At 53.0% G+C, this 24,880-nt stretch overlaps 1 protein-coding gene across 4 annotated transcripts; it reads right to left on the minus strand.

The window, feature by feature from the left end:
- Positions 1–1,531: 1,531 nt before the first annotated feature.
- On the minus strand, positions 1,532–22,818 carry SLC41A1 (solute carrier family 41 member 1). Of its 4 annotated transcripts, none has more exons than XM_040985541.1 (11): positions 22,542–22,818; positions 19,277–20,258; positions 12,276–12,383; positions 11,189–11,260; positions 10,517–10,661; positions 10,225–10,371; positions 9,536–9,683; positions 8,652–8,731; positions 7,675–7,809; positions 7,219–7,367; positions 1,532–3,202 (listed from the first exon to the last, which is right to left on the minus strand). In XM_040985541.1, exons 2-11 carry the CDS (start codon positions 19,646–19,648, stop codon positions 3,017–3,019), a joined length of 1,542 nt encoding a protein of 513 aa, XP_040841475.1. In that variant the 5' UTR covers positions 19,649–20,258; positions 22,542–22,818; the 3' UTR covers positions 1,532–3,016. The 4 variants fall into 4 exon arrangements, with proteins under 4 accessions (XP_040841475.1, XP_040841474.1, XP_040841478.1 ...); XM_040985540.1 differs by lacking the exon at positions 22,542–22,818 and adding an exon at positions 21,742–22,152; XM_040985544.1 differs by lacking the exons at positions 7,675–7,809; positions 22,542–22,818 and adding an exon at positions 21,742–22,154.
- Positions 22,819–24,880: the final 2,062 nt, after the last annotated feature.

Below are 24,880 nucleotides of genomic sequence, written 5' to 3' on the forward strand. Positions count from 1 at the left end.
CTGTTTAGTATTTTTGGGTTCCTTATGCCCAGGGTCACACAAATACAAGCAGACAGTTGCCATTCCACCTCAGCCCTGTCTGAAACCAAAAGCCCATTGCAACCCATTATAAATGTCTTTTTTTTTTTTTAATAATTTATTTGAAAGTTGGAGAGACAATGATAGAAACCTAGAGAATCTTCCATTTGCCGGTTCAATCCCCAAATGGCCTCAAACTCTGAGGCTGGGCCAGACTGAGGACAAGAGCCTGAAACTATCCAGATCTCCCACAGGAGTGGGAGGGCCCAAGAACTTGAGTCATCTTCTACTGCTCTCCTGTGTGCATTAGCAGGGAGCTGACTCAGAGCAGCTGAGATTCAAACTGGTGCTCATACTGGATGCCGGTACCACAGGCAGAGGATTAGCTTGTTATGCCATGGCATCAACTCCCTAATTGTAAATTTCTAACAGTTTACAGGGCTGAGCTCAGTTAAGTACTCAACAAATAGCAGCTATTATTATTTTATCTGACCAGATTATAAGTGTTTGCGGGGAATGAATCAAACCCACAAGTGCTAACACCTTTAGTGCAGCTCCCCCAGTGGAGGTGGGTTAATGCAATCAGACCCAAGTGTGACCTTGAGAGTAAGGACTGTGCACTCGGCTTGGGGAGTATATCCCAGAGCCCCCCGAGTGTTCTCAGTCAATGACTGCTGTGTGTTTCCTATGACACAAGCTCTGTACTGCAGAAATGCTCGCTCTCTGTTCCATTTGGCCCCTTTCTATTCCTGAGTGAGCAGGGACCACAGGGTTGGCAGTGGGAGGCCAAGAAGGAAAAATAAAGCGGGGGGGATGCAGCTGCCCTTTGATGACACACAAAGAAAACACCAGCCATCTAAATAAACATCCTCTTTATTTTACCAAATATAATTTATCAGTTAAGTTGACATCTGTCAATTCAGTTATAGTAACTATAAATAATTCTCTTTTAAGACACAATTCTGCAACTTTTTAAGGATACAAGAGTAAACCAGTATCGCTCCTTGCAGCCAGGCCAAGAGTACATGAACTTGATACAATCTGGGGATCAGAAGTGAGTCTTCTACGAAAAGAAACTTCATTTTCTCCCCTTTATGCTGACACACTCAGGGCCCGGGGTGCATCTCCCTTTCTACCTCTCAGGCCAAGGAGGACACTCCAGAGGCCTCCTGAACAGCCTGGCTGAACTTGAGATGAGGGAGTGGTGAGTGGCTGGGGCAGGGGTGGCTGGAGGTCACAGGGGGCAGAGCCTCAGGGCAGGGGTTGGGTTTGGTGCCTGTACAAGAGGAGTCCACATGCAAGTGTGCTTTGAGATGAAAGACGGCCAGAGGGATGAGCAGAAACAAGCTCAGGCTGGTGTTAATAATGAACTGTTGGATGCAACTTCCACTGCATAACCTCTAGGATTCCTTCCAGTTCTAAGGTGCCAGGATTCCAGATGGGTGGCAATGGAGGGAGAGGAAAGCCAGCGTCTGGAGGTCTAGGGCAACTTCTGGGGATAAGACACAGCGGCAGAGACAGCAGCTCCAGTCTCCTCCCAGGGTTGTGCTAGGCAGAGAAAAGCTGTCTCCAAACTGGCAGGGTTTTCTCTTTCTAGCTGTGTGGCCAAGGCAGGTGGAGGGGAGGGAAGGGGAGGGGAGAAAGGGCAGCTGAGGAGCACCAACACTGTTTGAGCACTGGGGCTGGGGGCTCTGGCTGTGGTCAGCATTCCAGAAGGAGGCTGAATATTATTGGTGCAGCAGACAGAAACACAACTGTCCAGTGAAGAAGTTTTCTCGGCCAGACTGGTAGGGGGGTGAGCTGATGAGTGTTAGGATACCCTCACAGCTGGCTACGAAGTGCCTTGGGCAGTACCTAGCACATGGCAAGTGCTCGGTCCACACTGCTCAATGAGATGCTTCAAACCATGCCTGCCACAGTACTTGCCTTGGGAAGGCCATGTGTTTGCTGAATGAGTGAACGGATGCTGGCAGGCAGGAGGAATAGAATGAGTGATTTTAGAAAAGGACAGGAGCCAAGGTGACCTCAGGATGATGTCCTCAGGAGAAAGAGCAGCCCTGCAGTACTGCTGGTTGTCCTCCTCTTCCTCCAAGCCATTTGCCACGCACCCGTGCTCTGTCCCCAGTCTCCCATCCCAACCCAGTGCCCTCCAATGGCCTCTGGCATGGGAGTGCTTAAAGATGAGTTGAGGGTAAGGGCTGAACGGGATAGATTCCATCCTCTGTGCCCCTAGGGAAGTGGGTCTTGAGCAGGGTAGGGGTGGACACTGCTCATTTCTTCCTGGAGGTGACATACAAGTGGAGAATGTTCGGTGGGGAGGGGTCGTGACGTCACTTGGACAGTCAGGCCTGGAGCATGTGCACAAACCTACCAGTCTGCTTGCCTCACTCCTTCTGAGAGCAGCAGGGGTTGGGTCCAGGGGGGCAGGGATTCCAGGGAGCCTGAAGCAACTGTTTCCTACTCAGTGTTCCGAAGTTGGTCCATTTCTACACAAGTGGATTGAGTGGCAGGAAGTGTTACTTATCCTTCTGTTCAACCAAAAAAAAAAAAAAAGGCAAAAGAAAGAAAAGAACCATAACAACAAACAAATCAATCTCCCAAAATAAAAGGCCAGAACCTACTCACAAATGGTTTCTCATTAGGGTCAAGAAGGAAGTTTGCTAAAGGCAAACCAAATGATCTCAGATCAAAAACAGAACTGCCCCCTGCCCCAATCCCCCATCACCTGGAGGCACCCACCATGAAATTGCACTTGGTGATTGTCTCAAAAAGCTCCTTGGACGCCTATCTCCGTCCATCTACCCTTCCTGAATTCTTGCTATCCAAACTTGGCTCAATGTATAAAAATTCCCATTGAAAATAATGAGAATTTGATATCAAAGTGAAGTCCTAGAAAGAGGTGGGAGTGTGGTGTGGGGAGTAAGAACAGGAGAATCAAAGAAAAAACAAATTCACATAGAAAGTGCAGAGGGAGGAGGAGATGGTGGAGTGATCAAAGCTAGTCCCCGACATCCGTGTCTCGGTCCCCAATGAGCCACAGGACATGGAAGCTGAGTGCTAGGAGCCCCGTGCCAAGCAGGTCCCCGAGGGCAGTCAAGTACGGGATGGAGAAGTTGTCTGGGTCCAGGCCCCGGCCCCACATCCAGTGCACCATCCAGTCTGCGAAGTACAGGAGAATCAGCACCTGCAGAGACACAAGGGCCCACCTGCAGCCATCCTCACATGGGGACAGTTCTCTTCCCATGCTCCCATGCTGCCAGCCTGTGTTCCGGCACCCTACACTTACCCACAGGCAGGAAGGAGGGTGCTGCTGCATGGGCTCAGCTGCCTCAGTGCAGCACTCAGCAAGCAGCTTCCTCAACTGCATTCTGTGGGCTACAGGCATTCGGCCTCCCCTGCCTCTTCATTCTTTGTTATCCTATTCTCAGCTCATGTCAATTCCTGCCATGTTGGCCTGACTACCAGCCGGTGGGGACTAGCAGGTACAGCTAGCTTTTCTTACAGGATTCCTTCTCTGGGCAGAACAGTGTAAGGACAGTGTTTGAGGTTGCTGACTACAGCACAGCTATCAGCTTAACAGGTGATTATTCTAAGCAGCCTTCTCCTGACCCCTTCTATTCTGCTGTTGTATATCCAAGTTTAATTATTAGTCCTGGCAGAGTTAAACTGAAAATCAATCATATTGAAAACTAAATATAAAGCAGACAATGCATACTAAATCAAAATACATTTTGGATTATTTGCTACTTTTTTTCCACATTTATTTCTGGGGCTGGTGTTGTGGCACAGTGGGTTAAGTTGCTGCCTGCTATGACAGCATCTCCTGTCAGGGCATCAGCTAGAGTCCTGGCTGCTCTGCTTTTTTTTTTTTTTAAGATTTATTTATTTATTATTGGAAAGGCGGATATATAGAGATGAGAGACAGAGAGGAAGATCTTCCGTTTGATAGATCACTTCCCAAGCGGCCACAATGGCCGATGCTGAGTCAATCTGAAGCCAGGAGCCTCCTCCAGGTCTCCCATGCAGGTGCAGGGTCCCAAAGTCTTGGACCGTCCTCGACTGCTTTCCCAGGCCACAAGCAGGGAGCTGGGTGGGAAGTGAGGCCGCCGGGATTAGAACAGGTGCCCACAAGGGATCTTGGTGCGTTCAAGGCGAGGACCTTAACCGCTACACTATTGCGCCAGGCCTGCCGCTCTGCTTCTGATTCAGCTCCTTGCTAAAGAGAGAAAGTAGCAAAAGACAATCCAACTGTTGGGCCCTTGTCATTTCAGGAGGATGGAAGATCTCTTCCTCTGTCTCCTCTCTGTTTCATTGCTTTTCAAATAAACAAACCTTCTGTTTCTAAATTATTTATTGGAATGGCAGCAAGTTAGAGAGTTGCTACTTGCTGGTGTACTTCCCAAAAGGCCACGGCAGCTAGGACTGGGCCAGGCTAAAGACAGGAGCCAGGAACTTAACCTGGGCTTCCTATGTGGGTGACAGGGACCCATGTACTTGAGCCATCACTTACTGCCTCCTAGGATGTGCATTGGCATGAAGCTGGAAGGGACAGCAGGGGTACAGCTCAAACCCTGGCACTCTGACAGGGGCCATGGGCAAGCCAAGTGACAGCTAAACTGTGAAGCTAAGCACCTGCTCCCACCTGCTACTCTCATCTGTTGGTACCCTGGCTTACTCTATTTTACCACAGATGATGTACGGGGGCCATGCTCAGACACAGTAAATAAAGCTGATGCCTGTAGTGCTGGCAGCCCATATGGGCACCAGTTTGTGTCCCAGTTGTGCACTTCTGATCCAGTTCCCTGCTTATGTCTGAGAAAATCAGCGGAAAGTACTTGTGGAAAGTACTTGAACCCCTGTGACCCATGTGGGAGATGCAGAAGAAGGCCCTGACACCTAACTTTGGCCTGGCCCAGTGCTGCCTATTGTGGCTATCTGGGGAGTAAAGCAGTGGATGGAAGAGTTATCTCTGGCTTCCCTTCTCTCAGTGTAACTTTGACTTTGAAATAAATCTTAGAAAAAGAATGATTTATATTCCAGTCTTGCTGGTGGGTCCAGTGGCATCAACCTTGGCTGGTTAAGAAGTGCGGAACCACAGGTCATTCGCAATCTGAACCTGCATTTCAACAAGATGTGTGTGCACTCTGAAGCTGGGGGAGCACTTGACCTAGAACTCTATGCAGAGGCTGGCCTGGGTCTTGCAGATACTTTGCACAATGCTCCTCATGCCTGCAGCTGTGGGAGAATGAGAGGGCTAAGTTCTACCAGTCATTGGTGGGGGGGGGGGGGAGATTTATTCTCAACTGTGCTTTGCAAATGCTACAGAAGGAGAATTCTGTCCTAAGGGATCCAGACAGGAACCAGAGCCCGATATCTATTTCTACACGACTCCAACTCAGTTGTTCTCTTGTCCTCTGTGCGAAGACGCCAAGGGGGATATAGGTCTAGAACCCCCATCTCATCCCTCCCCTGCCTTGACTCCACACACAGCTAGCTGCCTTGATTCTGTGGCTTGGAGCCTTGGGTGGAGATCAAGGTACAAAATCTTATATCCTTTCCAGCAGCTGTAGAAGAGCTAATGGTACCAGCTAGGGTACCATTAGGATGGATAAGAGACTTGAAGCTTACGCTTCTCACCTAGGCCCAGGGATGAATTGCAAAACTCCACTCCCTCCCCTTTCCCCTAGGGGCTGCACCTGACCCCTAGTCTTGGAAAGTGCTACCAGAGAACAGCACAAGGCTGATTTTCAGCACAGCCCTTGCAAGAGTGCTTCTCAATGCAAACATCCTCAAGCTGGGGGGTGGGGGCACTGGAGAGGGTGTTGCTTGCCTAGGGACTGGCTCAATGGAGTAACAGTACCTCCATATAAGAGAAGAGAATCAGGGCACCCTTCGCTTTGCACACTGGCATATGATGCTCTCTAGAGAAACTGTTAAATGCAAAGAGCAGGTACAGGCAGGGTATACTGTAGATTACATGTGTTCAAACCATGGAGGCACTTGAGGAAAAGATCTAAGTTTGCCTGTATAAACAAAGGAAAGGGTTTGGAGGATGGATAAATAAGGAATGGATGACACCAAAGGCCCGTGGAGGGGAGAACTGAAGTCTGGGAAGAAGGTACAAAAAGCCTTTCTTTCAGGTTGCACTATGAACCTACGTAAACTTCTACAATATGTGACTGCTAGCTATTCAAAAAACACATCTACAAAAAATTTAAAGATTTAGTAAGGCTGTTATAAGTGGCTTGAGAGCCTTGTGGTTAGCACGTAGTTCTGTCTATATCTTGATTATGGTAGTAAATTTGTACTTGTGATAAAAGAGAGAATTAAAGAGCACATGTGTATGTATACACATACAAATATTCACATGACATGATACACATGCATTCCATGTCAACCTGCGATGATCAGAATAAGGACTATGGATTTACCAAGGCCAAGTCCCTGGTTTGGATTCTATACCAAGGATGTGAGTCATCCTCTGCTGCTTTCCCAGTCCACAAACAGGGAGCTGGATCGGCATGGAACAGCTAAGAAATATGGATGCCAGCAATTGAAGGTAAAGGATTTGCCTATTAGCCATAGTGCCAGCCCCTAGATTCTGTACCACAGTCATACAGCTGTTGCCAGGCATAAAGGGATATAAGATCTCCCTGCACATTTTTTGGTGAGGGGCTTCTTATGACTATAGAGTTGTTCCAGAACAAAAAGTTTTAAAAAGTTAATAATAATACAATAAAGGAGAATGAGTCATAGCAGCTTGGGATGGCAGGGATGGATGGAGCCCTACAGATTACTTAGTGTAGTGGTCCTTATTCTTTTAAGCTGTAGAACTCTACATTCGAAGGACATTCCTAAAGAAAGCCCAACATGCAGAATAGAGCCACATGGGGGACTAGGCTAGAGGGAGTGGGTTCTATCTGCTCAGCTTCTGGTCACCTGCCTGAAAAACGGCCACCTATTGGTCCATTCCCCTCACTTTACAAGGCAGCGCTGGGCCTCAAGCAGCGACAACTGGGCCAAGACCACCAGTGTGACTCAGGTGGAATTACAGCTTGCTCTCCCGAGCCCAGCCCTGTGTGGGTGGGCTGCTGGGCCTTGGAGCAGAGGGGGCAGAGTGTCTGATGGGTCTAGCCTGAGTTTACTCCCACTTGGGCCCGGGGAAGCCCTTCCTGTGTCCTTGCCTCTGGCAGATCATACCTGGAGCAGTGCAGCTGTCATGTAGAAGATGATGAAGATGAGGGTGAGGGTGGTGTGCCCACCCTGCATACAGCTGATGGTGTACAGGAACACCAGGTGCCCTGGGACCACGAGGAGGAAGAGGACCCGAGCAGAGCGGGAATTCACATCTGGACAGGGAAGAGGGGAGAGGGCATGAAGAGGAGGAGGAGGACAGGGGAGAAACCCTCTCCAGAAGGCCCCTTCAACTTAGGAGGGAATCCTCTCCCCACCCCACCCAGGGCAAAGACCACTGACTGCCTTTCTCCTCTCGTCTCTGGCCCTCGGGGTATCCCAGGAAGAGAGCCTGCCTGGCTGGGCTCCTGTCCATGACAACAGGTACAGCCTAGCACAGGACAGGTAGACGCAGGCCCAGCTCTTGTGGTGATGCTTATTGCAGGTTCCCTCCCTCCAAGGAGGCTAACAAGCCATCATTACCAGGACTGAAGAAGGTGGTGCAAGGACTGGGACAGCGACGCGGGGCTTGCTCTGAGTTCTCCCCTGGCATCCCATTCATGTGCAGGAAGGTGGAGATGCGGCTGGCCTGCACTGCCACCAGATTGCCCCCGACGCCTGCAGGGGCACACAGGGGCTTAGACTGTGAAGTGCTGGGGAAGAGCAGGCAAGAAGCGATCCTCCTGTTATCTTTCATCTGGAGCGGCTCTGTCCCTGTCTTAGGCTTGGGGATTAGTGGGTACCACCCCCATTCCTGGTCCCCAAGAAAACAGCGAGACTCTGAGAAGGAAAAACAAGGAAGTCTCCTGGGCTCCTCCATGAACGTGTGGCAGTGCCATAGGTCTGGCGGGTCTGTGAGAGGGCTGGAAAGGACACAGGAGGAGCTGTAGATTTAAAGAGCCTGCTTTCTCTGCAGGTGCAGCCTTGCCCCACCCCTCCCTGCGCTCCGAGCAGCTCTGGACACGTGATGCTCATGAGCTGGATGCAGTGGCGCTTGAAGCTCCAGGTTTGAGCTCCAAACCCTGGGGTCAGGAGCCTCTCCAGAAACTGCACTTGTTCCTGTTAGCCCTTGCACCCCTACCTTGCCCCTGCCCTGAGCCCTGGAGGCCGAGCATCAGAGCCTGCCCCTCATTGCGCCTCACCCCACCTCCCTTCCTGGAGCTGGATCAGAGGAACAGAGAACAAAAGAGGTCATCCCTCCCACATTCCCTCCTCCTGAGGAGAGCAGCCCTCACTGGGTTCCTCCCCGTGAGTCTTCAGGACTTGCGCTTCCCACTGCCATGAGCTTCAGGTACCTCAACATCTCTTGTTCCTTTTTTCCCTGCCCCACTTCCCTTTATGAAAACTGAAACTGTGTGGATTCTCTTGCCTGGGGAACCCTCACTGACACAAGTGCCAAACCCCCAAACTCTTTTCTCTTCTTGCCCCTTCCCTCCCAGCAACTGCTGTTGAGGCCTCACCATTGATGACGGGTGTGAAGACAGCCATCCCTGCGAAGTTGGGGTCTGAGACAGTCTTGTCCAAGATGAGGCCTCCCACACTGCAGGGGCACAAACACACAATGACACCAAGGCTGCTGGTGGGCTCTGCTCCCGAGACGACAGGCACAGGCCCAACCTGCCTTGGGGACAAAGCAAAGCATGGTGGGTTCCAGGAGTCCCTCCACTGGCAGTCTGTGCCTCCTTTGCCAGAACCACTTGCCCCCAGCATCCTGACCTGATTTGGTAGCTCCAGAATGAGCCGGTGATGTTGTCCCTGCCCTCTGTTTGGCTCCAGGAGCCACTCACAGGACAACCTGCCAGGGAAGGTCTCTGATCTGCCTACCCAGCATTTGTTTTCCCTTCTGGCAATGGCACTGAGCTCCAGGAACAGGTTCAGGTGACACTGCTTCAATGATGGCCCAGGCATAGTCAGCTGACCACATGAGAACTAAGGAAACTCTGTTTTGGGACTCTGTGAAACTGCATGTGGATGTGTGTGTGAGACTGATCTCCACTGTTTTCTCTGGAACTGGTGGGAATAAGCAAAATGTAAATGGGACTGTGGGCCTTCCCAGAAGAAAACAGAGCTGAGAAATGCAGAGTCCTGGGGCCCAGATGCTATGATGCATGACCCAGAGTCCAGCGGTGCCTATTTAGGTCTCGAGGCCAACGCAGCTACTTTGGGAGGGAACTGGATCAAGCTGGTTTCTATCACCTGATACAAAACACCACGTGCCTGCTCCACTAACTACTGAACATATTTCTAAGACTAGACTCCTACCTTCTTGCTTTGGGGCTTAAATAGTAGTCTGGGGCAGGGTGGAAGGGGAGTGGAGGAAGCTATGCTCTGGGACCAGGCCCACCTGCTGATGGCCATTGCAATGATGACAGGCTCCCAGCCTGAGTACAACACCTCCCTTGTGGCTGGGCTGCGTCGGGCCAGCACCACCCAGACAGGCAGCAGGGCCACGAAGAAGGCACACACCAGCGGGTAGATGTATCGCCAATGATCTGAAAGGGCAGAGAGCAAAAGGTGTTGAGCATTTTGGCCCCTTCTCCCAGCTTCCCATCTGGCTCAGCTGCATGGTCAATGGCATCTCTGTACAATGCTCATGAACACCCAGTCTCAGTGGACTCTCGCAGTAAGCCCAACAGGTGGGTGAGGCCAGCCCCATCGGCTCCAAGGTCAAGGCGGCCAAGCAGAGAGCCATCTAGGCTCTTGATCTAACTCAGAAATCCTCATCTCCCATCCTGTCCTCATCATGCAAGCAGACTCCATTCCTTCACGCTCTCCACAACCCCTTCCAAGGGAAGCAAGGATCCACAGGACCAAGCAGGAGGATATTTCTGGTACTTTTGCCTCTGCCCCTGCTGCCTGCTTGATTCTGGGATGAGACCTTTTTAGCCTCATCTCTCTCTGATTGGTTTAAACAAACTAAATTAAAGCAGTTAAGAACACAGAAGTTATTGTACTCTTGCAAAGTGACTCCATCTCTCCAGATCCCACCCAATGGGTCCACCTGAGGCCCCCTCCCGCGGACTACAGACTCACTCAGTTCCAGGTAGAGTCCCCAGCTGATGCCCGACAGCAGCGCTAAGGTGATGAGGTCCCCCAGGCTGGCAGCAATGGGTGTGGCCACATTATCTGGATTGATTCCAATCTTGCGAGAGCCAATGATGACCCCAATCATGATCATACCTGGTGAAGAAAAGGAGGTGGGCCAAGTAAGGCAAGAAGGGTTAAAGGAGTTTCACCAATAAACCAAAGGAGAGGCAGGAGGGGCCGGGTGCAGGTGACCCCTCTGGGGCAGCCCTCCTTACCCCCATCCTCTTCCCTTGCTTACCCAGCACCAGCGAGGCAATGAAGGCTGTGGCCACACTGCTGGCACAGAGCAGGAAGGCATGTGGGATGCTGAAATGGCCATCAGGGATCCAGCCAAAGACAACGGCGGCAATGGATGCCAGGAAGCCGACGACTGTTGCCTGCACCTGTCGGGAGGAGTGGTGACCACCCAGGAGTGCAGTGCTTCTCAACGGAGGTCACAGAGCTCTTAGGCTGACTGCCTTCCTGGCCCTCAGCAGTCCCAGGGGGCAGGCAGGACAGCACTGTCCAGTTAGCCCCCACCTCCCGCCCCAGCTGGAAGGATGTGTGTTTGTTTAGTTTCACACCAGACACTAGAACTAAGCCATGCACTCGGTGGGGGTCCCGGGGCATGTCACTGACTGAATGGGTGTGAGGGGAGGGGTCCACGGGGTTAGGTCTTGAAATCAGAGTCAAGGCCTGGAAGACTTGACTGTGGCCCAGGACACGTGAGAATCCAAGTCTGCTCCCACTGCCAGATCTGTGGAGACTCAGCCCTTGTACCACCTGCTGGCTGTTTTCTGGGCAACTTTCTAGAGTGTCCCTGGGGGACACCAGCTCAGTGGGGTGTTGGAGCTTCATTCAGGAGCTCTCAGAGACTCCTGACTTGGGGGAGCAGGGAACTTGGCCCACCCTGTCTGCCCTGCCCTCTTACCTGGATGAGGGCCATGTTCCCCGTGATCATCCGCCAGAGTTCCTTGGGCGTGTCCATGTGTCCAATGTTGGCCTGGGAGAGAAAGGGCAAGGGGCTGGAGTTACCGACCAAAAAAAGTTGACAGCTGAAACAGGCCCCTCCCTGGATAAGGGGACAGACACGACCACCAGAGGGAGTAGGGTAGGATCAGGGGAACTGGGGTGAGAGGGGAACAGGTGAGGCGCCTCCAGGGCACCCACCTCTTTTTCTCTCATAGCTGTCCTGTTGGGCAGAAGAGGCCCTTGGCTGCCCTGCTAAGCTGGGTAGCCCTTCCCTAAATGGATTACAATGGCCCACTCCCTGGCCCTGAAGCCAGTTTGCTTTCCTAGGGGAGGACAGGTCAACAGCTGGCATGGGACCAGGGCCACAAGAGTGTTTGGGAAGGCACGGGTGGTAGGGACCAGGAGGGGTAGTGCAAGTCAGGGGGATGTTTCTCCACCATCTTCTCCGCCCTTGGCCAAGCAGGAACACCTGTGGTTTCCTGAATTATATCACTCCTGACCTCGTACCCCAGAACTCTATATGTGACTGAATCACTGCATTAGGGGAGATCTCAGGGGTTGGGAATGGAGAGTAAGGAATGAAGAGCAGCCCCTTCTCTGTCTCTAGCCCTTTAAAGAGCAACTGGCCACGGAGACAGGGAATGGGCTGAGAGGGTTGGGGGGGCCCTGGCCCTGCTCCTGGCCAGCTGCAGAGCAGGGCTGGAGATCAGAGGAGGCCCCCATCTGTGCGGCTGGACAGAGCAGCAGGATGCCCGCCTGTCAAAGCTGCACAAACAGTCACGAGGTGGGTTGTAAAGTAGGGGGGTGGGGTAGCAGTCCATGGACGCAGGCACATCCAGAAAGCAAGTCTGGGAATCACCTTGGGCAGGAAGCCCCTGCCTATAGCAGGACACCAAATCCAGCCAGGCCCTCCTGCTGCTACCCTGACTCCATGCTCCCACAGGGGGTGGGGCTTGTGGAGGGGGCCTGCCAGGATCCCTCGTGGGGCACCTCTGTGTTGCCCAGGGGCCCTTTCTGGGCCCTCTCCTCTTGGCCAGGATACTCACTGCCGTGGACAGCCTAGAGGCCAGGGTCATTTCCAGGTTCCCCTTGAGTCCCAGCAGTGCAGGCACCAGGATGAAGACTTCCGTCACCTTCTGGAAGACTTCCCAGTGCTAGAAGGTGAAAAGAGAAGCTAGGCATTATAGTGCCCAAAGCATGGGTAGGGACATCCAGCAGATAGTTGGAGACAAGGGGCTTGGGGAGGAAACAGTAACAGCTAGGACCCTGCCTGGGCTCTACTTCCTCTGCCTGTATTCCCAGAGCCAGGGGTGGGAAGAGTAGTGGACCCCCATGGGCTGGCTTACACTCTAGATTTCTCTGTAACCCCCATGACATTGCATGCCCCAGCCTTTGCCTTCAGTCCAGGTCCTCTGCAGCCTCAGCCTTGAGTGGTGTTGTGTCAGCTGCAGGGCTGGGGCCAAGGAGTTTACACTTTGTTTGGTTTCTATCTCCCCGAGCTTTGGCCGCAGTCACAGCAGCCCTCATTTGGAAGGGCTCGGTGGCCCCTAATCCTCTGCCTACTACCCAGCCAGAGCCTTTCTATGCCTCCTTTGCACTCCCTTACCCCACACAACTGCCCCAGCCTCTCAGAGAGAAAATGCAAGTATACCTCCATAAGAAGAGTCCAGAGCTGATGTCCACACAGTTGGGTTTTGGTTGCCAGCCCACCAGCTGCAGTAACCCCATCAGCTTCTTAGCCTAATTTTTACTAGGTATTGGCTATACACCAGGTTGGGTCCCTATGTGTATTTTCTCATTTCATCACCTCAGTCACCCAATGAAGTATGGGTTATCTTTATCCCTATGGTGCAGATGAGCAAACAGGTTCACAGAACATTGTTTTCGGTTAGTGTAAGAGGGAAAAGATGTAAGAGCTGGGATTGGCTATCTGTAAGTTCCTCTGCTTGTAACTGGTACTGCAGACTTGCACATGAGGCTGGGACTGTAGCTCCCTTTCTGTGTGCTGGGACAAGCAGGTTTTATTTGTTCTTTGTTTTAAGAATGGAAAACTTCTGGGTCTGGAGAGGCAGATGGGGACAGGAGGCTTGCCCTGGCTGGTGTGGGTACCATCACGACTGTGGGCACATCATTGCAAGGTCCAGGGCATTGGACTCCAAGCTTCATGTCTCCTGTAAGACTGCTGCGAGGGGCCTCATGCTATCTCCCCACATGCCTCCTTATGTATACCAGCTGGGGACTTCAGACAAGCCACAGGGCCTCAAGCTCCTGCCTGACAAGTGTCCAATTCAGTAGTCTGATCAGACAATCCCTTAAAGGCAATTTCAACAAGATGAGCAAGGCTGCAAATCAACAGGACAGTGATATACCATCACACACCTGTTAAGATGGCTACCGTGACAAAAACCAGGGAGTTACACATGCTGGCCAGGACCCAGACCAGACCTAGACTGGAACACATGCATACTGCTGCTGGGATAGTAAAGTGGCCCAACTTGTATGGAAAATCATGTGGCAGTTCCTTAAGAAGTTAAAAACAGAACCACCATGTCCCATGCTGTGGTGCCACTGATACACTGGTCATCCCATAAGAGTGCCAACTGCTCCACTTCTCACCCTGCTCCCTGCTGGGAAGGCAGCAGAAGCTGGTCAAAGTGCTTGGGTCCCTGCCATCCCTATGGGAGATCTGGATGGTGGTTTGTGGCTCCTGGCTCTGGCCTGGCAAATACCTGGCTGTTTTTGCTATTTGGGGAGTGAACTAGTAGACAGAAGACTCTCTCTTTCTCTCCTTAGCTGTCACTTTGCCGTTCAAATAAATAAATTTTCAAATGCAAAGAACAACTGATTCATCCAGCTCTCCCACTCCTGGGTGGTTATCCATAAGAACTGAGAGTAGGTGTCTGCAATGTTCACATACCCATGGGCACAGCTGCACCATGCACAACAGGCAAGAGGTAGAAGCTACCTAAGTGATCCTGGCCAGACAAGTAGATACACAAAATGCAGTTGTATATAAATCAAATGCAGTGGAATATGATCCAACCTTCAACAGGAAAGACACCCTGCCACACGCTACAGCTTGGAGGGACCTTGAAGACATGGCACAATGAAGCCAGTCAAAAAAGGACAGGTTCTGCATGACTGTAGTCATATGAGAGAGTGGTCAGGGGCTGGGCAGAAGGGGAAACAGGGTATTCTATACTGGGTATAGAAGACGTGCTGCATGTAATGTGAATGGACTTAGCACCACTGAATGGTGTATTCATAGTGGCTAAGATGGTGACATATATATATATTTAAAACTACTACAAAGAAGAGGGCCCAGCTCCTCAGTGGCTTAGATGCAGAAGACAGCATATCCAGGTGCACTAGGAAGATAAGGCAGTACATTGGAGTCTGCAGAGGACACCTGGTAGGTACCACAACAGAGGACAAAGGACAGAACAAATTAATTAACTACCCCAGCCAGATGTTGGCATTGAATATCTGGGCAAATGGAGACTCTAAGTTGGACAGTGTCAACAAGTGGATTCTGGAGAGATTTCATTGTGCTTGGAGTGGCAAGATCAGCAGTAATTCAGAACCACTGAGCTATCAAAACCTCTTGAACAAGACCTTAGGAGCATGCCCCACACTGAGGACATTGGGGCAGTGTCATGTGGTTGTCCTCCATCCTGGGGTACAAACGTGTTCAGGAGGCTGAGTGTGGCTTCTCCCCTTCTCCCCTCTTCCCCCAGTTATAGGAAGGAAAAAACAGAATGTGGAAATAATGGTCTCACCCACCTTCTTGTAGCCCTTGACCCTTATCACCTTAATCAACTGTGTATATATCATAAAAAAAAAGATAATTACGAAAACATAAAAAAGAAAGAAGGCCAAGGCTATCAGAGGGGTCTGGGGCCAGGGTAAAGAGCTAGAGGTGGTTCTACAAAGCAAAGACTTCTTTCCTACTGGTGTCCTGTTTGTATGCATGAGTAGAGGGCACAGCACCATTCCAGACAAGGGACACTTCCATCCAGAGTTAGAATATGCCCTTGAGGACCCAGCACCTTCCTTAGGGGAGTCCCTCTCTGAGGACAAATGAAGGGGAGATCCCCCCCATTGGCACCTCCAGGGCCTGAAGAGAGAAGGCAACCCCCAGGACCTGTTAGCTCCACCTATCCAGAAGCAACTCCTTGGGTTGGAGCAGCCAGTTCCTACACCATCTCAGACGTGGCGTAAGCTGGGCACATCTGCCATGCAGGCTCACACAGGCCTCTGGGAAGAGGCACGTGAAGGTGGTGGTATGGACAGCCCAGGGAAGTGGGATGGCCTGAAGTTAGGTGTGAGCAGGCTGAGGCACAGAGGGAGTGGCTCTTCTCCCTCCCCTGGTCCATCTTGTTCTGCCTGGCTGGGAGTGTCTGCCATCGGAAGTCAAATCAGTCAGCCCAGCTGGGGCCTGGCTGCCTTCCGCACCTTCCAGCCCATTTGTGCATTGGGAGAGGGTCCAGGTTGCCCAGGTTGGAGGTGGAAGACACATCTGCAGACATTCACTGCTTACTGTTTTTCTCCATCTTGGGGTGGGTGGCTCAGGGATCCCTGATATTCTGGAGGGGAGGGATGTGGCTGCTTCCTGTACACTTAAGGAGGATCCTGCTTCGGAGTTGTCACTCTCAAGTCTCCATCCTCAGTGGCCCTGCCAGTACCTCTTTCTCATCACCTGCCTCTTCCATCCCTCACCTCCTCTGGCCTCATACCCTCCAATGTGCTGCCTTCAGCTTGTATCTGCTCCAGGAGAAGGGCATCAGCAGGGGACAGAGTCAGCCAGGGATTCCTAGGCTTCCCAGCACAAGCTCCAGGCGCCAGGTTGCAGCAGAGCCTAGCAAGCTAGGCTACAGTTGACCTTGGAGGGCGATGACTGGAGAGGCAATTAAAGCACCCACTTCTACCAGTCTTCACCTGCTTGAGGATATTCCCAGAGGCCTCCCCTAGTGTCCAAGGAGGACCATACCTGGACACACATAGGGATAAAGAGAGAACAGGAAATGCAAATGGGACCATGACCTCAGGCAGAAGGGCGGACAGGGTGCTCAGGTGAGACTGAATCTGAACATTCTGCCCAGGAACAGGCCAGCCACAAGGGAAGAAGGAACAAGGAATGCTTCGTTCCTGCTCCACTTCCCTGAGGTCACATTGGTCATCCACTTCCATATTTGCAGTATGTACAGCATGACACAGAAGTCAAATTGAGGTTGTATTTGAAGTGGGGCCAATTTCCTGGGGATCCATAGCAATTTTTATTATTATTATTATATATTTTTTATTTTAACAATCTTTACAGATCCATAGCAAATTAAAATAAGGACTTGCAAGCCTTCACCTGCCCCCACCTACCTGGGAATTCCCATGCAGACCCTGAAGGCAGGCACATCACTTTTTGATGTCTCCCCACAAACCCCCTTGAGTGAGATGCCCTGGTAGCCTAGAACCGCAGCACCTGCAGTGTGTAGGCTGTTCTCATCTCACCAGGAGGCCCAGGCCTCCTTCCCTGCCTAGTGCCACGCTAGGGCAGTTGCAGCAGACAGAGGTCCACTCCTCCTTGTCCTGCCTGTGATTTGCATGCCAGCAGCTTGACTGCCCTGTGCAAGCTGTGGCCCACATGGAGAGGTGGCAGCAGTAGGTCTCTAAGGGTGAGTCTTTTCCAGCAGCGGGACTGCTTGGGGCCCTGGACCAGACAGGCACCTGAGCCAGGGCCAATGTAGACTTGAGAAGGGAGAAAGCAGGTATGAATTCTTAGAAATCATCCCGTGCTTTCTGAAGCTGAGATTGCTGGTCAACCCCTTGCACTCCCCCTGGAGTTGGTTCTTCTGTACACAGCCCCTTCCCCTGACTAGGCTGCTGTGGAGCCTGCTGCAGCCCAGCTGTGGTGTGAAAACCAACCAGGGGAGGAGAATGAAGACAAAGCGGCCGTTGTTATCTACACCACCTGGACGCAGCCCTGCAGAGAGCCCCAAGTGGCCATGCAGAGGGCAAGGCTGGCCCACTGTGGGCAGGGTGGGCAACCTTGAGGTTCTCCTACAGAGAACTCCCCATGTCTTAGGGACATGGGAATGGAGTAGGGGTGGGGCAAGATGGCAGAGTTTTTCTGGCTCGAATCCTTGTGTGAGTGCTGTTGGTGGGTGAGTAGTGGTGGTTGTGGGGAGGGGTTCTGTAGCTCGCTCATTGAGAAGTTTTGTTTTTGCTCACTTCAGAAGAAAACCCCGCCTGTTACAGATTCCAGTCCACCCTGCTCTGCAAGGGGAGGCAAAGCAAACTGACTCTTCAGAATCTTCAACTGGAGAAGTTTGACTGTGGCAAAGGCCCCAGAAGTTAGCAGCCCAGGCTCTAGGGACAAGTCACCTAATCTGTCTGCACCATGGGTTTCTTATCTACAAAGCTCCTCTCTCACAGGCGACAGAGCAGCTGCCCAAGTACTCCCCAACGACACTCCCATTGTCTACAAAATAAGGCACCTGCTCTTGGGTCACAGCTGGATTTGATCTTTCACCCCTCTGTAGACACCAAACCAGAACTCTAAAAGTTTAAAAATGAGAAGCAAGGCCACAGGGAATGAGGGGACAGGTGGAAATGCTACCCCTGCATCTCCATTTCTCTGCTCCTCCTTCCCCCGCACTCACTGTCCTTGGAAGAGGGGTCACTGGGAAGGAGAGGAAGCAGGAGCTCCAGGCAGCTTCTTAATCTCAGGGTAGGAACAATCTTCACATTAACAGGTTCCAGGACAGAGGCAGCACAAAGGCATTGTGCTTGCACAGACACCACTCCCATTAGCAACCATAGGGATAGGACTCTCCAGGAGGGCTCACATCCAAGTAGCCCAAGTGGACATACTGAAGGAACCATCCAGCACCACCCATCTTCAGTCCCTGCGGGCTGTGGGCATGGGGACAGCAGCTGGCCAGGCTCATTACATTAGTGGGTACGGTGGCTTGACACTGGCAGCTGGCCCTGAGCGCCAGTTCTTTGAGAGATGCCAGGGTCAAGCCACACAGGGGGGACCTCAAAGGGCAAAGATCAGCCTTCCCCTCCAGTACTTCTTCTCTAAGTCCTGAGGACAGAGACTAGCACTTGGCATGCTGACAATTCAGACAGACCCAGCACCTTTAGAGAGCTCTGTGTGCCTTCCTGGGCTTCAAAACCTTTTATCGAGCAACAAGAGTTGATCTCTTGCCAAGCTGGAGGTGCTGGGTAAGCCCCAGCTCACAGTGAGCTGCTGGTAGGACATGTCCCTGGCTCCTGGGTCTTGCCAACTCTGAGCTTCCATCCTCTGCAGTAACTTCGGAAGGAGCTCCCTTTACTCAGGGCAGGCTTCAGAAAGGCATGTGAGGAGCAGATGAGAGACAGTGCTGCCCAGAACTGCCCAGGCTTCATCTTGTTCTCACCCATGGCACACAGCGAGCACTTTCAGGCCTGTTCTGCCGACTCGAAATCACACATCAGATGGCACGTGCCCACCCCGCAACTTCCTAGGGAGACCTGCTATAGGAAGAAAAAGCAACACAAAATACCTTTAGGAGCCTTCTCACTTAATTTGAGACCCTCTTGGCAGCTGAACAAATTCCTGCCCAGCAGGGGGATGGAGGAGAGGCCTGAAACTGATCATTTGGCTACAGGGGCATCTTTGAAATCCCACATAAAAGGGAGGAGAAGGGAGTGAGGCAGGGAGAGAAGAGCCCAGCTGAAGGTCTCCAGTCGGGCTGGTCCCGGCAGGAATGCCCAGGAGGCATGGCAAGTGGCAACTCTGAGCCCTCTCACCTCTGCCAGTTCGAACTCTGGAACTCATTCCATTTCCTAACCAGCACTCCCCAGCACCCACAACTGCCCTGGGGCCACTGGGCTCCCTCGAACCTTCTGCAGAATGCGACTGGCCCGAAAAGCAGCCTCGGCAGTGCTCCAAAGGGAAGCTGCCTTCTAGGAAGTAGCCGCAGGAGCTATGTCCCACAGGCAGGTGGAGGGGAGATGCCTGGGAGGCACAGATGGTCCTGGGATACCCCATCCTAGCTGCTCCTACCTGCACGATGTCCAGCACCATGCCAGCAGCCACGGTCCCGAAGCCCGCCAGGAGGAAGGGAAAGAGCACTTGCAGGCCGATAGAGAAGGAGGTCTCCTTGAGTGGCGAGGGTGGCGCAGGGCCGTGGTCCGTGCTGACATCATCACTGTCGTTGCTCTGGCTCCCATTCTCCAGCAGAGCATCCTCCTCTCGAACCCCCTTGGCATTAGCCCGAGATTCAATCACCACCACCTCCACCCCGGCCCCGTCAGGCCCCAGGAACTCCGAAGGCCCAGCGGCCAAGGGCCCTGGACCATCAGAAGAGCAGGGAGAGGGGGGCGGGCCAGTCCCGTTGCGCTGGTGGGTGTCCTTGGCTTCTGGCTTAGTGGACATGACAGGCAGGAGGGATGGGGGAATGGAGAGAACGCGCCTTTTTGTTGCTTTCCTTCTTCTTGACTTGGAGAAAGGCTTAGTCTTGGGGTGACCTCAGGCTTGAGCACCACAGGACCTCTCCCCCAGGCTCTTGGCTCCTACAAGGCAGTGCAAAAACTGCTCCGCCAACAGGCGGCCCCATCAAGTACTGAGGCCGCAAGGTGATGGGAAGTGAGAGTCCCTCCGGCCAGAGTCCCCAGCCACCCTCTAGGGGTGCAGAGGCCCAAGTCCCGCTGCCCAGCCTGGTGCCTGATTTCTTCTTTGGTTCTCAGCAGCAGGTTAGAACACAGGGCATCCAGAGATAAGGGGGTGCCCTGGGAAGTGGCCCCTCTTGCGTGACAAGAGCTTGAGTTGCAATCTTTCAGAATACAGCCACAGCTTGGGGCTGGGGCTCTTGCCCACTCGCAGCACTTGGCTCCGTTGGCTCCCTACGGTTCTCTGGACACGGCTGCTCCCACAGCAGGGTCTGTTGGCCTTCTAGGCCCTTCCAGAAATCTGCTCCTTTCCTGGGAAGGCCTCGTGCCTCCCTGAAGCTCTGGTCCTTAAAATCACGAGAATCTGTGTGGAACACCTTACATGGGCAGGAAGAAAAAGGAAAACGGAATGTCATGACACAGCCACATAGAACTCATAGTGGGAGACTTCTCAAAGCAGCTGTGAGTTGATGACACAAGTGTCTTTACAGAGCTTGTTCTCTGCTGCTGTTTCCACTTCATTTACTCAACTCCATTCTGGGTTGTTCCATCTGGAGGCCCAGCAGGTGTGCGCCCCACTACTCTCTGAACCGGCAACCACAGGGCTGGCCGCTATGGTCAACAGCTGTGAGATGTGACCAGCCTGGGACTGCAAAGGTGCTGCCCCACCCACTGTCCTCTCAGCACCCTAGGGTAGGCGGGGCACCATCAGGGAGCTCCCTTCCTGAATGTTCAGTAAGGACCCAGGATGATTTAAGGCCCTAGGCCCTGAGAAGTGAAGGAGTAGGAAGACTGGCTGGGCAGTGCTGCAAGCCTGCCAGCCCACGGCCAAGAGCCAGAGACCTACCCACTCCTGCCCTTGAGAGTCAACAGTGTTACAGAAAGCTCAGCCGCTGACCAAGATCCAGCCCTTGGTGTCTACTTCTCTCCCTGCAGGGAGCTTGGCGCTAGGAGAGCCTCCGATAGGCCAGGGGAGTTATCTCTGTGAGAAGGTACGGAGGGTACTGTTGGGAGTTACTAGGCACCCACTTCAGCTCTCTGGGCTCCCCCTGAGTTCTCCGGGGTTACCAAGGGTGGCTTACAGAGGAATTCTCAAAAACAAAATGAAACCGAACAAATAAAAGCAGCAATTAAAAAAAAAAAAAAAGGAGGGCAAACCCCAATGCTAAGTCCCATATGCCAAGAGACATTTGTTCCCAAATGCCAGTGTCTAGATGAAATGCTCCCATCTCCCTTGCCCCAGGGGATCCCCAGGCCTGGATTCCATTTCTTTCAAGTAAGAAACACACACACACACACACACACACACACGCTGACCAGGTAGGACAGACAGGTCCTTAAGTATTCCTAACACACCTCAGTAGCTTCAGCCTGGGAAAGGCAGTTGCTGGCCCATAGAAGTGTCTCCCTTTCCATCCACAAGTCACTTACCACCTCTCTCTTTTTCAGCCTACGTCTGTACCTGCCTGCTCTCCTTCCAAAGACCCTCCCCACAGATCCATGTGCCAGCCCCCAAGTCCACTGCTCCCACACTGAAAAAGTTTCTGGGTCCACTCAAACCCGGCGCCCCAGCTCCTTCCGTCCTTACTGCAGGCCACTGAACCTGGAAGGGGGCTCGCAGCCAGCCAGCCCCTCACCCACTCCACCAGGGGAGAGTATTCGCATGGGCTGAGGCCCTGGGACCAAAGAAGCACCAGAGAGCCCCCTCTTCCCAAGCTGGGACCAGAACAAGGATTCGTTTCAGAATTCTCAGCCCCAGTGAGCGGGAACAGCCATCCCCAGCCCTCCACTACCCGGGTTCAGCAAATGCGCCGTGCGCCAGGACTCCCCCCACCATTCCCCGGCCCCGCCAGGACTGACCTGCCCCTCGCTTGGGCGGAAGGGGGGCACCGGACGAGTGGCAGCAGGGGCCCGCGGTCTCGGGGGACGCAGGGTTCCCCCTCTTCTCATCACTCCTCCTCCTCCTCGGTGGTCGTCTCGGCCCCGGCGTGCGCCCCCTCCTCTCCTCACCCGCAGCCAAGGTGAGCGTCCAACCGCGACACCCCCTTACCCCGGCTGGCTACATTTCGCTTCTGCGTTTCAGGAGGCCGCCGCTCCACTTCCACGAGGGACAGGGCGGCCGGGTAGCGAAGACCCGGACTGGGCCTGGTGTGTGTGGCGGGGACGAGCTCACTAGCCCCCAATCGCTTCTGGCCCGCAGACTGGGCCAGACTGGTTGGCTGTTGCTGGCAAACGTGATCTGGGGCAGACTGGGTGGCACCCCCCCTTCGCCTCCATCAAAATAGATTCCAGACGGACGTCCGCCACAGCCAACCGGCAACGGCAGAGGGGGCGGGCCTGGTCCCGCCCCTTTCCTTCGCTCGGGGCTCAGGAGGTGGGGCACGAGGGACGCGGTGCCGGGAAGGACGGGGACAGGGAGCCGGTTCCGGAGCGCGGTCGCGGGTCCCAGCGCCCACCGGCTGAGGACCCGGGGAAGCTGGCTTGCCGCGCCCCAGCGCCCGCAGCCCTCGGACGGCGCGGGCGCCATCCCGTTTTTGGAGCTCATCCCTTGATGGATGCCCTGGACTGGAAGGGGGACCAGCGAGCATCCCTGTGGAACCCGCGCGCGCCGGCCCTGATCCCGCGGCGGCCGCCCGCAGCCCAGGCAGAACCGAACCCACCTCGCTCTTGGACCCAGCTGCTCCCTAGCTGGCCCGACACCTCGCGCTTCCGTGAGATTCCGCGGCCTCTGAGCAAAATGGCTCGGCGCTGACGAATCCGGCCTTAATAAAGTCCCGGCCTTGAAAGGGGTGGGGAAGGGCGGGCGCGCGGGGGGCAGGGGTCGGCCTCGCGGCTGGGGTCCCCCGCGCGCACTCGGGTCAGGGGCGGAGGCGAGCCTGGTGGCCGTGTGAGACGAGAGTGAGCCTCCATCCCCGTCTCAGTGAAACCCAACTTTCCCTGACGCATCTCGTGCGATCAGAGGGGGTGTTCCCAAGCCGGCCCTTCGCACTTCCGCTCCAGGCTGTCTCCACCTCTGTAGACCAACGCTCTGTGGGATGTTTTTGTGAGGGGTGAGGGGTGGGGGTGTGTGTGACCTCCTCCCACAAAGGAACCCCCTCCCCCAGGGTTTCCCCTCTTGCCGGTGGAACTTGTGCCCAGGGATTTCCTTCCTGCCCCTTTCCGCCCGGAAGGTGGCCCAGGGAGCGTTGGAGCAGACCCCAGACCCTTGAGGGAGATTTGGAGCCCAGCTGGACTCTAGAGAGAGACCCCTGTATTAGGGCTGCGCGCGCGCGCACACACACACACACACACGCTCACACACACACACACACACACACACACACACGCTCACACTGCCACCTAAGCAGATCCAATATTTACATGTATTTACATTTACGTGTATTTACATGGCCCCACCCTGCACCCTGCAGGACACCAGCGCCCCTCCGGCCTTTCCAGTTCCACCTGGAGACAAGTATTTACTAGACTGGGAAGCCCTGGGTAGGCACAGAAGAATCAGGTTTGTAACCAGCAGCTGTAGGACTAGAGACCTGAAGGTCGACCTATCTGGGGATAGTTCAGTCCTGCTCCCTCCAGCCGGCCCCTTTCCCCCCCCCCCCCGTTTAATCTCGCCACGGCACAAGCTGCCTGTGCATAAAATGTTGATTTCCCTCCCATCTCCTTCCCTCTTTCCTTTTTGTACCCACCTGAAAACAGTTTCTCCTCATGGGTCTGTTTGCTTTTTTTTTTTTTTTAAGGAATTATCCTACTGTGTGGGAACCTGACTAGAAATTTACATGTACAGATGAGTAAGCCACCCCAGTGACACCCCCACAGCACCTCTGCCTGCTCAGGAATGAGCTGGAAGCGGACACTGGCATATAGACTAAGCCTCCACCTGTGGTGCTAGCATCTATATGGCACTGGTTGGAGTCCTGGCTGTTCCACTTTGTTCCAGCTCCCTACTAACAGGGAAAGCAGCAGGGGATGGGCCAAATGCTTGGGCTCCTGCACCCATGAGAAAGACCCAGAAGAAGCTCCTGGATCCTGGCCTCCACCTCCTTTTCTTAAAGGTAAACACTATATATATTAAAAGATTTATTTATCTATTTTGTGGAAAGGCAGATTTCAGAGAAAAGAGACAGAGAGAAAGATCTTCCATCTATTGTTTCACTTTCCAATTGGCCATATAGGCTGGAGCTGAGCTGATCTGAAGCCAGGAACCAGAAGCCTCCTTCCAGGTCTCCTTGTGGGTTCAGGGGTCCAAGGACTTGGGTCATCCTCCACTGCTTTCCCTGGCTACAAGCAGAGAACTAGATGGGAATTACAGCAACTGAGACATGAGCCAGTGCCCGTCTGGGATACCACATTTGGAGGTGGAGGATAGTCAGTTGAGCCAAGGCACTGGCCTCAAAAGTGACCACTGTCTTACACTTCAGGCTGGTTTTACCTGCCTGTGAACTTTCTACACCTGCAGCCAATTTTGTGTCTGACTCATCTCACCCAACATTGTTTATGAAATGAAATCCGTGATATGTATAACAGTAAACTTGTTCATTTTCGCTGTACAGGATGCATTACTGGAATGAGCCACACCTGGCCACTCACTGTATTCACAGACATTTGGGTTGTTACCAGATTGGGGTTCTTATGAGTAGTTGGTACCCTTTTGTTTGTGCTCCTATTGGACATACACCTAGGAACAGAATTACTTGGTCAAAGGACAGGCATTTGTTTACTTTAGTGAATGCTTTTTTTTTTTAATTCTCCAATGTGTTCATACTAATTTATACTCCTACCAGTAGTGTCTTTGAGTTCCACTTGCTCTATATTCTTTCCAACACTTAAATTGATCAATCTGAACGGTAAAAAATGTTAGTCATTCTGGTGGGTACATTGTGGTTTAAAATCAGTTAGCCAATGAGGCTGGACTGTGAACCTCTTTCTCATCATTTGGCTATCTCTTCAAGTTGAGCAGAAAGGCCAGTGACTTTCCAAGAATGTTTTTAAACATTCTTTT

The sequence above is a fragment of the Ochotona curzoniae genome, unplaced genomic scaffold (assembly GCF_017591425.1).
Source record: "Ochotona curzoniae isolate NIBS_2020 unplaced genomic scaffold, NIBS_Ocur_1.0 contig_430, whole genome shotgun sequence".
Taxonomy (NCBI): domain Eukaryota; kingdom Metazoa; phylum Chordata; class Mammalia; order Lagomorpha; family Ochotonidae; genus Ochotona; species Ochotona curzoniae.

What these genes read in the sequence shown, in the direction of transcription:
- SLC41A1 (XM_040985541.1), bottom strand. Translation starts at nt 19,648, where the DNA reads ATGTCCACTAAGCCAGAAGCCAAGGACACCCACCAGCGCAACGGGACT. An exon ending in GGGACTCTACCTGGAACTGA is followed by an intron (nt 9,684 to 10,224) that starts GTGAGTCTGTAG and finishes CTGCCCTTTCAG; the next exon opens with ATCATTGGCGATACATCTAC. An exon ending in TGACAGCTGCACTGCTCCAG is followed by an intron (nt 3,203 to 7,218) that starts GTATGATCTGCC and finishes GTGTCTCTGCAG; the next exon opens with GTGCTGATTCTCCTGTACTT.